The sequence below is a fragment of the Eleutherodactylus coqui genome, chromosome 13 (genome assembly GCF_035609145.1).
Source record: "Eleutherodactylus coqui strain aEleCoq1 chromosome 13, aEleCoq1.hap1, whole genome shotgun sequence".
Lineage (NCBI taxonomy): Eukaryota > Metazoa > Chordata > Amphibia > Anura > Eleutherodactylidae > Eleutherodactylus > Eleutherodactylus coqui.
The window spans coordinates 126,007,083-126,023,382 of record NC_089849.1 but is presented as its reverse complement, the minus strand read 5'-3'; the positions used below and the strand labels follow the sequence as shown (position 1 = coordinate 126,023,382).

Below are 16,300 nucleotides of genomic sequence, written 5' to 3'. Positions count from 1 at the left end.
GATGATGGGAGAGATCTCTCTACTGACCCCTGATATATCTATACATGGTTATTAGAGCGCCCCCTTGTTACAGTCCTGGGTATAATAGATGATGGGAGAGATCTCTGTACTGACCCCTGATATATCTATACATAGTTATTAGAACGCCTCCTTGTTACAGTCCTGGATATAAACAGATGATGGGGGAGATCTCTGTACTGACCTCTGATATATCTATACATAGTTATTAGAGCGCCCCCTTGTTACAGTCCTGGGTATAATAGGCGATGGGAGAGATCTCTATACTGACCCCTAATATATCTATACATAGTTATTAGAGCGCCCCCTTGTTACAGTCCTGGGTATAATAGATGATGGGTGAGATCTCTGTACTGACCCCTGATATATTATACATAGTTATTAGAGCGCCCCCTTGTTACAGTCCTGGGTATAAATAGATGATGGGAGAGATCTCTGTACTGACCCCTAATATATCTATACATAGTTATTAGATCGCCCCCTTGTTACAGTCCTGGGTATAATAGATGATGGGTGAGATCTCTCTACTGACCCCTGATATATCTATACATAGTTATTAGAACGCCTCCTTGTTACAGTCCTGGGTATAATAGATGATGGGAGAGATCTCTGTATTGTTCCCTGATATATCTATACATAGTTATTAGAGCGCTCCCTTGTTACAGTCCTGGGTATAATAGATGATGGGAGAGATCTCTGTACTGACCCCTGATATATCTATACATAGTTATTAGAGCGCCCCCTTGTTACAGTCCTGGGTATAATAGATGACGGGAGAGATCTCTGTACTGACCCCTGATATATTATACATAGTTATTAGAGCACCCCCTTGTTACAGTCCTGGGTATAATAGATGACGGGAGAGATCTCTGTACTGACCCCTGATATATTATACATAGTTATTAGAGCGCCCCCTTGTTACAGTCCTGGGTATAATAGATGATGGGAGAGATCTCTGTACTGACTCCTAATATATTATACATAGTTATTAGGTCGCCGTCTTTTTTCTAAACTAAATAGCCTCAATTTTGATAAGCTCTCTGGGTATTGTAGTCCGCCCATTCTATTTATTACTTTAGTTGCCCCCTTTGTACCTGCTCGAACCCTGATATACCCTTGAGTAGCGGTGCCCAAAACTGTCCACAATATTCCATGTGTGATCTGACCAGTGACTAATAAAGAGGACGAACAGTGTTCTCATCATGCGCCCCTAGACCTCTTCTGATGCCCCCATGATCCTATCTGCCTTGGCAGCAGCTGCCTGACACTGGTTGCTCAGGTTAAGCTTAGTTATAAAACCCCCAAGTCCTTCTCCATGTCAGTGCTCCCCAGTGGCTTCCCATTTAGTGGGGTTCTCCCATCTGTTGGGGTGTGTGAATGTTAGATACCCCGCCCAGGACCCCTGAGCAGAGGCTAAAAAAACACACTGCAAACTTTCTACTGTCACCTCTTGCTTGATTTGCCCCCCCCCCTCTTTTCCGTGTAAAGTGTGTGCAGGCAGGAGAGGTAAACTGGCTTAAGGATCACACAGCAGTCTAGGTGTGACAGCGCTGGGATCTGTGCTCTTATTTCCCGTTGTCGTCTTCCTCCTTCAGGCATGTCGAGACTTCATGTCCCTTGCAGAGAGTCACAGCCGGCGCTGGCAGAGAGCTTTGCAATACGAGCGCGATCAGCGGTTACGCCTGGAGGAGACGCTGGAGCAGCTGGCGAAGCAGCACAACCACTTGGAGCGGGCATTCCGTGGAGCCACTGTGCTGCCTGCAGAGACGCGTGCAGGGGGCCCCAAAGGTGAGTCTTGGACGGTGATTTCAGCTGTTTCCTCTGTCCGCTAGGACTGAGCAGGATGCATTGCACGTGGGGACCGCAGTAGGACGGCGCAGGGAGGAAGCATCTGCATAGTTTGTCAGGCCTGTGGAGGCGATGGACATGTTCACACTCCAACGACGGCTTCTGCTGCAGTAAACCCGTTCCATTGGTCCACATCAGGTTTGGTGCCCCATGATGATGATGATGATCTTTGTAGGTTTCACATTCCCTTATTCCGGCCGGTTCGGTTTCCCCAGAAGTCACTGACATTTATGATAGACTGTTCATGAAGACGTATAATCCATATATATGATTGGAGTGAGCGGAGCTGAAGACTGAATCAAACATCCATGATTGGTCCTTACAGGCGCGATTAGAGCGCTGGAAGTGCTGATGCTTCCGGCATATAACGGGTTATTATACAGTAAGGCCGCCTGCAGACAGCCGGGCTGGATCCCGCTTCGAGAATTCTTGCAGCGTGACCCGACTCGAGCCCCTGCAGGGACCAGCGCGGCACTTGCCTCTCCCGCGGCTCCGTCTCTGTGACGGCTGCAGGCCAGCCGGCGCATGCGCAGAGCGGAGTTGGCACGCCGGGAGTGACATTTCTGTACGGTCCTCTGCGAGACCCGCACAGAAATAGAGCATGCCGCGGTTGGTTTTCCGCGTGTGATTTCGCGCGGACTAATCGCGGCCGTCTGCGTAGGATTGTGTTTTCTAATGCTATCCTATGGCAGCTTCCATGGGTGGAAATTCTGTGGGAAATCCTGCCACAATCAGCTGGTCAGCCGGGGTCCACAGCGAAGGAATGCAGCAGATAGAACTATTGATGGTCTATCCGGAGCACAGCTCATCAACGGTGTTCTCCCCCTTTAAGTAAAGTTTGCTTGATTGGACTACATAGTCAACGGGTCTAACTGAAGTGACGGCAGGTCCATGCCGTCCGGTCTCCCTCACACACTGTAGATTGTGGTGGCTCTGGTCAGTCTGCCAGCGCTACTCATTTAGTAAGTCCACAGCAATGCTCCATCTTCCCCCTTCATCGTCCACCCGGAGGGTAAGATGGGGGCAATAGTGGATGATGGCGCAGCAGATGGAGGGAGATGCCGCGTCCCAACCGCCCCCTCCTGTCAGTGAGGTGACCCCACGGGGCCCACGTGACTGCACTTCACAAGTAATGTCTTCCTTCTGTGTGGGTACGGGCCTGCAAGATGATTCACTACAAAGTCACTCAGACATTCAGCAAAGGGGCGAGCTTCAGATCTGCCTGTACGGGCCCTCCGGAGCCGAGGTGTCTGGATACCTGGGGTTAGTGTGTGAGACGGAGATGGTCTTTGGTCTGTTTTACTAGGTTTGTGCCCATCAGTCTGGTTGGGTAGAGAAGAGCCATGATTTGTGCTTTTCTATCCAGTTGACTAGACTGCCATAAACCGTGTGACTCGGGACCAACCATCTCTGCGCCTCGCACAATAAGCACTGCGCTGCCATCCAGACTTCTGTTTCTGTGGAGGTTTCTGCAAAGATGATGGAAACCAACACAAAACAGTGCTGGAATTAAAAAGGTCATGTGAAAGAAGCCGAAAACAGGAGCCCAGCCTGCATGTAACTTGTCATTGTGTTGGTGGCTGTGACCACCAGCGAGCGGCCAGGATACCTGCTTTATGCACTCCGTCTGCCGCCGGCTCAGGAACGCACCTTCTCACATGTGGCTGAAGAATAGACGCAGAATGTCCAGTATCTCTGTTTCATTCTTAGACCCTTGCGGGGCGGGCAAAGGAGACCTAAGTGATGAAGATGACGAGAACGAATTCTTTGATGCTCCTGAAATCATTAGCAGTCCTTCCCAAGATGGTTTGGGACACAAGTAAGTTGGGAGGAGGGGGCAACGTTGGTCATTATGGCATTAAGTCAGCAAAACTGCTTGGTCATGTATGTAATAACCATTAAAGGGGTGTCTGACCGGAGAGCGGCACGGATGGCAGATAGAAGGCTGTTGACTGGCTGTCCGCGGGCATGGAGGGCGATGGCTGTAGTCCGCTATACAGACATGTTCAGGAAACGTGCTATATCTGAATGTAGATCGCAGGGTTGGGTCCAGAGGCGGCATTATTAATGGTTGGCAGCTATTTAACTCTAGGAGGAGGGGTGAATACCGTAGGACTAAGCAATAAAAGAAATGACAGCAATGCCATAAATGAACGTACTCAAGTGGCAGAAATGTATAAAGCGGCACTCCACTTACACCCAACAGTCAAAACCTGATTATTTTCTACCAAAACTGCAGTACAAACTTGCGGCTCTTGTCCCCCGGATCTGCAGGGGATGGAGCCCCGTCAACTGGAACATTCCTTTGAATTTCCAGGGCACTTCCACGTGGATCGCTGTCCTCAGAAATCCTGATCATGGATATTGCCCATTTACAGTGCTAAGTCCACGCACGGACGCAGCAGAGATCGGTGGCCGAGCCGCGGGTTTACAGGCGCCATCCATATGGAGACTTCCACAGTGGATCCGGTTAAACAGTCCGCTTTGTGACTGATGTATTTCAAGCAGGAACCATGAAAGTGTAAGGCTCTGACCAGGAAGAAACCATGATGGCCTGACCAATGCAACATAGCAGGTCATGTAGGTGCAATGACTGGTAGTGGACAACTGCCCATACTGATCCCTGTCCACCGCAATCACCTACAAAGGGCCTGCGGGTGTCACAACTGGACTACGAAGTAATCTAAGAAGTGGTCTGGTGAATCGCATTACATCATGTGGATGACCGGGTGGGCGCTTCGATTACCTAGGGAAAGCGCAGCACCAGAATGCACGCCACGAAACAGGCAATCGAGTGGTGCGCTGCGCTGGACAGGGTCATGTTGGGAGACTTTGAAGTCCATCAGGGAAAGAGCAGTGGAGGCAAATGAGATCTATTAAACCCCAGTGTTTCCAACACACCCACCCCGCCCTGCAGTCAATGATTGGCAGCTCTCTATGCACAGTAATACGCAAACAGCAGTCAGCCACTGGTTGGATGGCGCGGTGGGTGGAGCTAGCCTGCAGCTCGTGAAAATCAAGGACTACTTCAAGTACTCCTTTATGCCTATTAACACTGCTACCATTCTGTATAATGGCAGGAACCAATAACCAGACAACCATCACTGCTAAAGGATGCAACCGTCAAACATACCATTATTAACCCCAATATACACACACACAATGATGATAAACCAAACCGACATACGTGTCGTCTGACGGTAGAGGTTTATACAGCAAGTATTAGTGCAGCACTCAGTTTGAGGGCACCACACACACACAAATAACCTTCCAGGGTCAATCAGCCTCTATTGAAGCACACTGACTTTATGCAGGACCTACGATATCCCTGCCTGACTGTGGGACGATTGCCTTGACGAGCTCCCGCGCCCAACGGAGGCTAACCCTGTTATAACTCTACAAAACCCTAAGACTAATACTGCATCTTGCCCAGCGCCTGCTTTCTGTATGGGTAGTTGGCGGGATCACCAGGTGATATTCATAATAAGAAAGGACATGGGGAGCAGTAATATCTACTATCCCCCACTGATGGGCACATTATGATGGATTCTAACCTGTTGAGAGAACTGCCATGTTTGCCGGAAAATAAGACCCTGTCCTATATTAATTTTTGCCCCAAAAGAGGCACTAGGTCTTATTTTCGGGGAGGTCCATGCTGTTCCCGCAGTCCTAGACACTCGAACATCATCACCTCCTGGTGACGGAATTCATAAATCCCTCCTCCAAGAAGCGATGTCTGTGATTGGTTCTCGAGTGCCGTTCTCAGCCAATCACAGCCATCGCATTGCTTGGCTGAGCCATGGTGCTCAAAAAGCCAATCAACAGCCATCGCGATGTGGAGACGGGAATTATGAATTGGCTGAGCCAATGGTAGGAATTGGGCTAAGCAGCAGGACATGTGGAAAATACTTTGATATACTTATAGATCATACTGAACATGAGTCAACAATGTGATGCAGCAGACAATAAGGCAAACACAATTCTGGGATGTATTAAGAGAAGCATAGAGTCTAGATCACGTGAGGTCATTATCCCCCTCTACTCTTCCTTAGTCAGACCTCATCTGGAATACTGGGTCCAGTTCTGGGCACCCCACTTTATAACAGACAGACAAACTGGAGCAAGTTCAGAGAAGAGTTACCAAGATGGTGAGCGGTCTGCAAATCATGTCCTATGAGGAACGGGTAAAGGATCTGGGAATGTTTAGCAGAAGAGAAGGCCGAGAGGAGACTTAATAGCGGTCTACAAATATCTGAAGGGCTGTCACAGTGCAGAGGGATCAGCCCTATTCTCATCTGTACAAGGAAAGACTAGAAGCAATGGGATGAAACTGAAAGGGAGGAGACACAGATTAGACATTAGACAGCGGTGGGGGGATATATGTAATCTTTGCCGCTCTGTTTGGCAATACTACAGTGTTTGTAAGCAGTTTAGGCGCTGACCTTTCACTGCTTGTCCTTACTATGTCTGCTTAATGGTTTTTGTTTATCTAAGAACTCCTGTAACTCTTTGTATTTTCATGAGATTCTACAGACCCGCCTCTTAAGACCTTCCGTTTCTTCTTTGCAGGCGATCTGGTAGCAACATCAGTGCCGCAAGCTGCGACATACTGGAGGAGCAGGTGAATGCAGTTGTATTAAACATCACTATTTCTGACCAGGAGTAAAATGATTGCTCCAGTGACCATGAAATAAAGTGCGGTCCTCTCTACGGAACGCTTAGTCACTGTACAATCCTTGTGAGATGACTTGTCTTCAGATGACGCCGATGTGATAACTAGCAAAAGTGAAAGTCGCCTTAGTTATCTAACATGATTGTCCTAAAATTCACTTCAAAGTATTGACCTCTAAGGTTCCCTTTCCTTCAATTCCACCCGCTAATTACTCCAAGCTCTGTTTTGAAGGAAAAGGACATCACGGTTTTGGATGGACGGAGCTCGTTGTACTTCAGACTGCTAGCGCTCCTGTTCTATTATGGCTGCAGGCGGTTTGAAGTCACAATTCTTGGCTTTAAAATGAGACCAGAATCCTGTATCACGGGCCGCGACGGAACGGGGCGCGATGGAATGGGCATGACGGAACGGGGCGAGGCGGAACGGGGCGCGATGGAATGGGCATGACGGAACGGGGCGCGATGGAATGGGCATGACGGAACGGGGCGCGATGGAATGGGCATGACGGAACGGGGCGAGGCGGAACGGGGCGCGATGGAATGGGCATGACGGAACGGGGCGCGACGGCTGTTCAAAGTTGAGTTGGGAATACTGAACTTGCTGCTGTCTCTTGGGTCTTTGTTCTCCGCTGCCTCTTTCCGCACTCCCCCACCCCCGATCTGCACAATCTGGGATTGCGCTCCTTTCTCCATCTGGTGTGGGGTAACAGACTTTTGTTTGGGGTAATTTTTCCCAGAAAAGGAGTAAAAAGAAGAGTGCTTCCTCATCCAATCCCTTTTCTACAATGTTTAACCCCACAGATGCCGCGGTCGGTGCTGACTGCAACATCTAATGTTTTACAGGGAAAAAAAAATTTCCTGTTACACAATTGTTTCAAATTGGATAAAATGTCTAATAAATGAGACCTTGTTGTTCCCTCTGCAGCCATAAGGACCCCCGCTATTCAGCATAGTACATTCTGTAAATGAAGAATAAGAAGCTGAAGGACATTTTCTGATCTCTTCTTGGAGCTGGAATAAAACATAATCCAGATAGTTTTATATACTTCGAAGTAGAATCTGCAGTGACGGAAAATGATTTACTGGTTCTTACCACGAGAATTAGTTGGGTCTAACAAGTTAAGGCGAATGAGCTCCGCCCCAAATATATTTAAATGAGACCTAAATTCCAAATCTGCTATTTAAGGGACCTTTCCTTAAGGGTTTTTCTAGTTTTCCCAATTCTACCTGTTAGTAGGGGGCTAACTTGCTGTCCACATTTGTTAAGTGAAATCCATCTCTAGTGAGAGAGCAGACTGATTACAGGAAGTGAAGCAGGGCACATTCTGTTCATTTGAAGTCTATAAAGAGCAGAGGGGAGGAGGGAGGATGACTGTCTTATACAGACATGCTGCCAGAGAATGAAAATTACAGATAGTTTGCAGGATACAAGTCCAGAAATAGTGCTGCTCCTCATTGTACACACCCAGCAACGTATTCTGAAAGTGCAGCTACTCTTTACATTCCATATCATTAGTTCTCAACTTGCTGGTAGTAAAGATTCTTGCTTACATCCAAAGGCTAAAACTCTGTCCAGGCCTAGTCCTGACCACAGCTCGGTTTTGTTGCCATTGTATCAAGACTTTTGAGCTACACTCATCTGCAGTTCAAATCTGTTCTGCTAGTGAGCGCCAATGTAAAAACGTATCCGCCTGGAGTCCAGACTGACAGAGGATCCTAAACTGGAAACATTGTAGCAACCCTTCAGCTGCTACACGTATTGGATCCTTTTCAGTCTCTGGATATGAGCAAGAATGTTTCCATTCATAGACTGAGAAAGCCGAGATCTTGTAAATGGGAGGAATTCAAGGGGTATCCTCATCTAAGAGTTCTATGGCGCATCCACCGTATATGCCATGAGTTTGACTTCTTGTTGCAGGCATGTTCCCTGTAGTAAGCCTTTGGGTAGTCCTCCTAGTAGTTACTATAGAGTTGCTGGCACGGGTCAATCGCTTACAGTAGATATGGCTGCAGACGGCTTCATTGCAGAATGTGACTGTAGCTTTTCTGGAAATGTCGACCCTTGCCGCATGACTAATGCAGCTTCCTTTGTTTCCCCTGTAGGTGCGGCCACCATCAGAAGACGCAAGGAAGGAGAGACGCACAAGAATTCCATATAAACCCAACTACAGCCTTAATTTATGGAGCGTTATGAAGAATTGCATTGGGAAAGAGCTGAGTAAGATCCCGATGCCTGTAAGTATGGGGGGCGCCGTTGCTGTATTCTGCCCTCTTATGGAGCTTCAGACCTTGAGGAGACGGGCAGCTGCTTATTCTCGGGCTAAGAAATGATAGAAAGTTCTCCCAACTGATCTAAATTCGATGGAAGTGTAAATAGTCAGAGGAGCCTCCCCGGTCACACGAGGATGAGCCGTGACATGACACAGTAGTGCTTGCCCCATACATGGCCGGGGGGTGAGAGGCCTGATGATCATCCATCTGTTAGCCACACTTTGGGGGCCGGCCAGCATCCACAATTGGATAAATATGTGCAGCGCATCCTTAACCCTTTCATGACCAAGGGTCTGCGATGCACCAGGTCACTTTCTGCAGTTCTGGTATCCCGATTTTCCCGGAATTCCTCTGTTTTTTGTGAGAGGAGTTGTATTTTTCAATGCTACCATTTAAAATGCCATATAATATATTGGAAGACTTTTTTTAAAATGTACAAGTGGGGGAAAAATGGGGAAAAAAAGCAATTGCACCATTTTCTGGGGGTTATTTTTATTGCATTCATGGTCTTTATTCTGCGGGTCAGCATTATTACAGCTATGCCAACTGTATATAGTGTTTATATAGTAATGCCTAAGGAAGTTGGTCTCCGAGTTACAGCTGATCTGCGAAGCTCCTTTCCTGAGCAGTAAAATAAGCGTGATCTACTCCCCTCTGTGCCCTGTCCGCTGTGCCCCATACTGTGTGCCCCATACTGTGGGCCTGTGGTTTACAGGCTGCAGGACCGCATGGTTTACTGGACGCCGCAGGCACTGCAGCCAATAGCAGAGCTTGGTGAACGATTGCAGCCCCTGTGACATCCTGTAACCAGGCTGGGGCAGCCTTTAAATGTGACGGCACGGGGGACTCTGAGTACGACTGTGGGGGTGGAGAGGGGAGGATTTGTTGTGTTAGTGCATGGGAAAGGCATTATACAGTCAAAATAACCCCTTTGAAATAAAATAAATATACCATATATACTCGAGTATAAGCCTAGTTTTTCAGCACATTTTTTTATGCTGAAAAATACCCCCTCGGCTTATACTCGAGTGAGGTAAAAAAAAACAACAGCAAAAAACGCGCAATACTTACCTCCCAGCCTGCGTCTGTGTCCCCGGCGCGATGGTCTCCCCAGCGGTGTGGCAAGCTGCTTGAGAATTCTCCCCACTATCATCTCCCTGCTCAGCTTTGAATTCCCCCGCAGTGAGCGCTGTGTAGGTAAGCACTGTGATTGGATCGAGCGCCAGCCAATCACAGCCGCAGCTCGATCATTCACAATCATTCAGTAGATGACATCACTGGATAGCTGTGATTGGTTTATCGAACACCGGCTGTCATTGGCTGGTGCTCGATCCAATCACAGCGCTGACGGCGGTGGATAGCTGAGCAGGAAGATGATAGCGGGGAGAATTCTCAAGCAGCTTGCGCACCGCCCGGGAGACCATCGTGCCGGGGACGCAGACGCTGGCTGGGAGGTGAGGATTGTGTTGTTTCTTTACCTAGTATATACTCGAGTCAATAAGTTTTCCCACTTTTTTGTGGCTTATACCCGGGTCGGCTAATACTCCTCCAGTATATATGGTATATATTTAAATTTTTTTTTAAATTTGCCTTCTGCTGCCATCTTTTCTCTTGATCTCCATAACATTTGTATTTTTCCGTCTATGGAGCTGTGGGAGGGCTTGTTGTTTGCGGGGCGACCTGTCGTTTATATTGGTACCGTTTTGGGAAGCATTCAGCTTTTAGATCATTTTTTATTACAGATTTGGAGGCTAATTAGATGGTAGTTCTGCCCTTGTGTCTGGCTTTTTCTCCGATGGCGTTATCCACTTGGGATTAATAATGAAAGAGTTTGATAACCTGCAACTTTACGAATGCAGCAAAACCATTGTTGTTTTTCTAGGGTTTTTTGTTGTGTTTTTTTTTCTTCTGTAATATCTTTGAATAATTATTTCTTAAGAACTTTTTAAAGAGTTTAATAAAACTTGCGGTAAACAGGAAGCCAAGTATCAACACCAAAGCGGGCGGACCCGACCGTCACAATTGTATTTATAAATGAGGAAGTGCTAAATGTTCAATCATAAAAACAGACAAAACTGAGATATATTGAACATCCCCACTGCTCAAACATTACGAAAGAAAATCAAAGGTTGAACTGGCCTAGAATATAATATAATGGATGTTACTGCGCCGCATGGAGGAAAACAGGACATTTCAATAAAAATAGTGATAAAACAATAAGGGGGAAGAAAAAAAGTGAATTCCTTTCACCAGCTCTGTGGGCCAGTCAAGCATGCATGGCGAGGTAGAATGTCCAAGGTGACCAGGAGGAGTCTGTAAGAATAGAATTGGTGATAAGTAAGGGTTATCGCCTTATGGACTCCAGTAAATGCAGGAGCATCTGGCGATTTGCCAAGAACAAGAATGTGAGAGATAACCAATATATCAAACTCAAAAATCAGGGAGAATGGAAGATCGGAAACGCAAAGGAAGGACTAAGATCAGAACCAAAGGAGCTGCGGGGAGACCAGCTGCTGCCAGGCACTGGGAAATCGGCATAAGGTTAGGAAGAGTCAGGTAGGGAGATGTGACCCCCTAAAACAGATGTGAGTGGGGTCTTTAAGGAGACTGCTTTAATCCAGGGCCGAGGCGGGTATTGGTATTTAACTTGGTCCAGAACTACAGCATAAAAGTAATGTTTAGCGTCGGGCCTCGTAAGGTTCAGCAGGTGAGCCGGCCCAGATTGTTAGGGATAGCCTGAGCTGTAGGCAAAAATGAAATGGGGACAGGCATTGTTATAGTACTAAAGATTTAAAGAAAACAAGACAGGCATCACCGGCAGCTCTGCCCCCCAGCCCAAGAGACGAAGGGGCCGCGACTTGTGGGGTAGAGATGAGCAAGTGGTTTGACTTGTCCAATGAATGCCTAGATGAGGAATGGTCATTCCAGATAAACGAAGGGTTAACACTATAATGTGTAGGATGACAGTGTGCCGATATTTAGCTATTGGGATTTGGTTTTATGTACTTTATACTATGAAACCTTCCCAAAGTCAGACCGCACAGATTGACCCTGAGCTGAAGGAAGTCCGTCGGCTGCCGACGCATGAGCTGAATGATGGTTAAACCGGGCCCATCACCTCTGTTCACAATGCAGAACATCTACATTTACCGAGGCCTTGGTATGCCTGCAAGCGGGCAAAAACAAAAAGCCCTATTACTGCAAGAGGATACTTAAGAGGAGTTGGAGGCGCCTTTCGCTGGCATCTGTGAGGAGTTGGAGGCGCCTCTCGCTGGCATCTGTGATATTGAGTCGGACTCCGATATTTTGGAAGAGCCAGTGGATGACTGCTGTCAAGGGAACCGCTGGTGTAGGGAAGCAGTAGGGACGTGCCCTGGTCCAGGGTTGTTAGATGGGATTCAGTGTTTGTTAGGTCTGCAATATTAAGAAGAAAGAAAATCTTAATTTTTTTTTTTGACCTGCAGGATTGTTTTGCTTACCTCCCATTATGTTAAATCAATTCACAAAATTGTCAGGGAATAGTTTTTCCTGAGAGGCCGGAGCCAGAAGTCCTACTACAAGGGATAAGTTACACTTGGATTGCCTTATTCATGCTTCACAAATGGGCAAAGAGGGAGGTCTTCAAGCGTGGTCGTACGGGACGTGGTAGTATGGGACGTGGTACGCTGATCCGCTAACTTGTCAATATTAGCAGGCTTGAATGGTCATGGAGCTACATTACAGCTAAAAGTCATAATAGTCAACCATTTCTTCAGTTCAGAGCGTTCAATTTTAGGTGGTTGCAATAACCATGAAAGCCAGAAGGTGGCAGTAGAAGTTCCTTTATCAAACTGTTCCAAACTTCCTTAACACCTTAAGGACATTGCCCTTATTTTTAATTTTTTTTTGCCATGACACCCACACCACTCCCTGCGATCTCACTGGGTGCTGTACGGAACCCCTGAAAATTGTCTGGGGAATTTAAATGTCACTTGCAGAACGGCAGCGGCATTTAAAAGGTTAACCACTCTGATGAGCCACACTGCTTATCAGAGCTATTGGCGAGTGTGAGCTGTAAGAAACAGCCAGCCCTTACGTTGTATGAAGAGAGGTTGCCACACGATCTCCCTCCATACATACCCTGACGCTGCAGGCTGTAACTGTAGGCCCTAAAGCCTCAAGAGGTTAAAGGCTGCTGCAAGTGATAAAATAAGACCCTATCTTATATTAATTTTTGCCCCAAAAGAAACACTAGGTCTTATTTTCACGGAATGTCGTCTTATACTTTGCCAATTCATAGATCCCGCCTCTACATTGTGATTGCTGTGCTTGGTTCAGTTGTGGAGGCGAGATTTATGAATTGCGGCTCAGCTAATTCCTAAATCCTGCCTCCTCAATGCGATGGCTGGGATTGGTTCATCGAGCTCTGCATTGATTGGCTGAGCAGCGATCAATGAACCAATCACAGCTATCACTTCCTGCAGGTGGGATTTATGAATCCTGTAACCAGGAAGTGATGTTATGGGCAGCTGAGGACTGTGGGAACCGCGCCGGAGCTCTGGAGAGCACGGGAGGGACTTGGGCTTATTTTCAGAGAAACACTAGATGATGTAAAAGTGATGACAGTATAGATATTGTTGCCAAGAAACCTCTTCTTGAAGCCTGGCAGATGATGTCCTGGGAAATGACTGCAAATGGTCAGATCTTACTGCAGGAGGTTGAAAAGAAGGATGGAGATCCCCGCTACCGGCTGTTTACCTCGCCAGCTGATCTGGGATTAACCATTAAAGTAAAGCTATACTTGCAGCGCGGCTCGCCTCCGTGTCCTCCCAACTTTACTGGAATAGAGACACAGCTTTTCTTTCCCTGCTAGTCCCTGCCCGGAGAGCACCCAGTCCCACACAACGCCTGCTTCAAGTAAAACGCACATCATGTTAAACCTTTTTTCCAGTTTTTGAAGAAAAACAAATTAAACACATTTGCTATCACTGCAGCCATAAAGCTCCAAACTATAAAACATTGCATTATTTATCCCCCATGGGGAGTTCGAAAAATTCTGGTATTGTATTTTTTTTTTTTACAGGTCACCCCATGTCTACAAAAAAAAACAATCAAAAAGTTTTATTTGGCTCAAAATGAGACCAGCTCCAGCTCTCCAGCAAAAAGCAAAGTTCTTTGTAAAACCACAAACTCTGTAATGGGTATTGTCGTAGTCTTCTGACCTGTAGAACAAAAGGGAACGGGTCGCTTTACTGCACCATGAATGCTGTAACATTAAAAAAACAGAAGTAATGGCAAAATATTTTTTCTACATTTTACCCCATATACATTTTTTAAAAAAACTTTTCCAATACATGATACGGTACATTAAAAACTAGAAAGCCTCACACAAGGGCCTTATACAGTTTAGAGCGCTTCGGGTAATGGTCTCAAGATTATTTAAAACTACAACTTCCTGCTTGCACTGAAGGTCTGAACTAGTGGCATTTAAAGGGTTACCAGCCGCACTCCGTTACAATGTCCTAGGCTCACTGAGCCACTTCGCATCTTTAGACTTCCATCTGCAGTGTCTGCTGGGCAGACCTTTATAATACTTGTCTGTGGGTCAGGAAACGGCTGGAATGGAGACCTCCACTCCTCGGATGTACCACACACTCCTCTATCATTGCTATGGCCGTTCCCCAACAAGGGGACAATGCTGCATTTATGGCTCGTGCCACTACACAGATCTGTGAATGGCCTCCTCCCCGGACTCGGGGTTTGTGGGCCACATGCCCTCACTGCATATGCAGCCTACACCACTCTTCTTCAATGCTGCCCTCCGCCACTTTAAGAGTTGTCATCCTGCTGCGTCTCGCATACACCCTCTTCAGAGCTGCTTACTTCTAGTGCTGCCTCACTCAGATGGCGCCCATCTAGTGTCTGCAAGGTTCTGAGACCTCCTTCACTAACTGGCCAATCAGGATAGCCTCTGGGTCACATGTCAAAGTATCTCTTCACATAAGAGCTAGGAGGAACATGTGACCTTTTCTGGAAGGTCCTTACAGGGTGATGCTAACAGTTCAACCTTATTGTAAGGGCACACCATCAACAGTCCCTTACTACATTACAAGATGGTAAACTGAAACTGGTTAAGACATTCATGTTTATTTAACCCTTTCATACTCCATGAGCCTGCTCTGTACGCAGCGGGAGCTATCTATGACTGACAGTAGGGATTGACAAGAACACCAATCCCCACCGTTAACACCTTACATGTCGCAATCAGTGTTGTGGTGTGTATGGAGTTCAGAGGGAGGGGCTCCCTCTGTGACGGCATCAGCCCTCCACCGTGAAATTGCGAAGGGCCGATGTGTTGCCTTGGTAACCGAAGACTTAACAGTGATCTTTGGGTCTGAGATGGCTTTCAATGTCAATGAAAAGTGTATTATCTGAGTGACCATAAGGGGTAAAAAAAAAAAATCTGGTGTTTTGTGGCTTTTTAAAAGCAGAGCTGAAACTCTAAACTGCTATCAAGATAAAAATAAGCTTGTGAAGCCGCCGGGTGAGATGTGGCCGTCACAAATGGGAGGCTTCTTTATTTTCTAACCAGGGTTTTTTTCTGATCTTATCCGCAAATCGGACAACCAACATTTTTCACCAACCCTTTGGAGGACCACAATGATGAGGTCTGGCAGTATTTGACCCATATACCTGGATCACGTATATTTTTTTTCTCAGCATTTACTGTGAGCTGTAATAATCTTTCCAATCACAATGACCTCCTCAGGCGGCCGCAGCCTCAGAAATCTCCCCAAAAATATGCTTTGTTGTTTTTTTTTCATGGACAATGGGGAAAAAGTGCCGTATTTGTATGAACTGTCCATTTCTAGATGGCCGGCAACCCTTTGACATCAGCAATGCCTCTGGTTTGCACGTTGGTAACAGATTCAAAACTGGCCGTCCCATAAACTACCAGGCCTTGTGCTGCATCTAGCATCATGCGGGTTGTACAAAGAATGTATCAGACGACGCCTGTCTGACGTTGCCAATATTACGGTAAATGTTTGACTTGCCGCTTAATTTCAGGTCCATGAGGGCAATCGTCAGTGGAAAATTTTGACTGTTCTTGAGACGAGACGTTCAGGATGTCTCCACCATTGTATTTTGTGTTGCTAATCTACTTTGATAACGTCTAATAAACGCTGCGTATCTGTTATCACTGCATAGAACTTGATCGTTGTTTCTATTTTCATGTCGCTGATGAAAGCAGAAATCCTTACACAATAATAAGGATGCTAAAATATTCCAAAGCACGGGTCTCCAAGAACACCAAAGAAATAAGCACAAAGGGTGGATACAAAGCAAAACTAGATGCAGAGAAGGCCAATACCAACAGTATACTGGTACACAAACTAAGCTGAGGGTACAAAAAAAATAGCTCTCTTGACTCTAGTAAGCCCTATTGTAAACCCGTTCTGGAACCGCACCCTGATGGGTATATTTTTTTGTACTCTCAATTTAGTTTTCGGAT

General features: G+C 46.6%; 1 protein-coding gene across 2 annotated transcripts in view; it reads left to right on the top strand.

The window, feature by feature from the left end:
- OSBP (oxysterol binding protein) overlaps positions 1 to 16,300 on the top strand; it is a 66,729-nt gene that overhangs the window by 26,676 nt on the left and 23,753 nt on the right. For both annotated transcript variants that reach the window (XM_066586915.1, XM_066586916.1), the window contains exons 4-7: positions 1,614 to 1,806; positions 3,577 to 3,685; positions 6,436 to 6,487; positions 8,641 to 8,772. In XM_066586915.1, the coding sequence (XP_066443012.1) occupies positions 1,614 to 1,806; positions 3,577 to 3,685; positions 6,436 to 6,487; positions 8,641 to 8,772 (486 nt within the window). The remainder of the gene's footprint in view (positions 1 to 1,613; positions 1,807 to 3,576; positions 3,686 to 6,435; positions 6,488 to 8,640; positions 8,773 to 16,300) is intronic.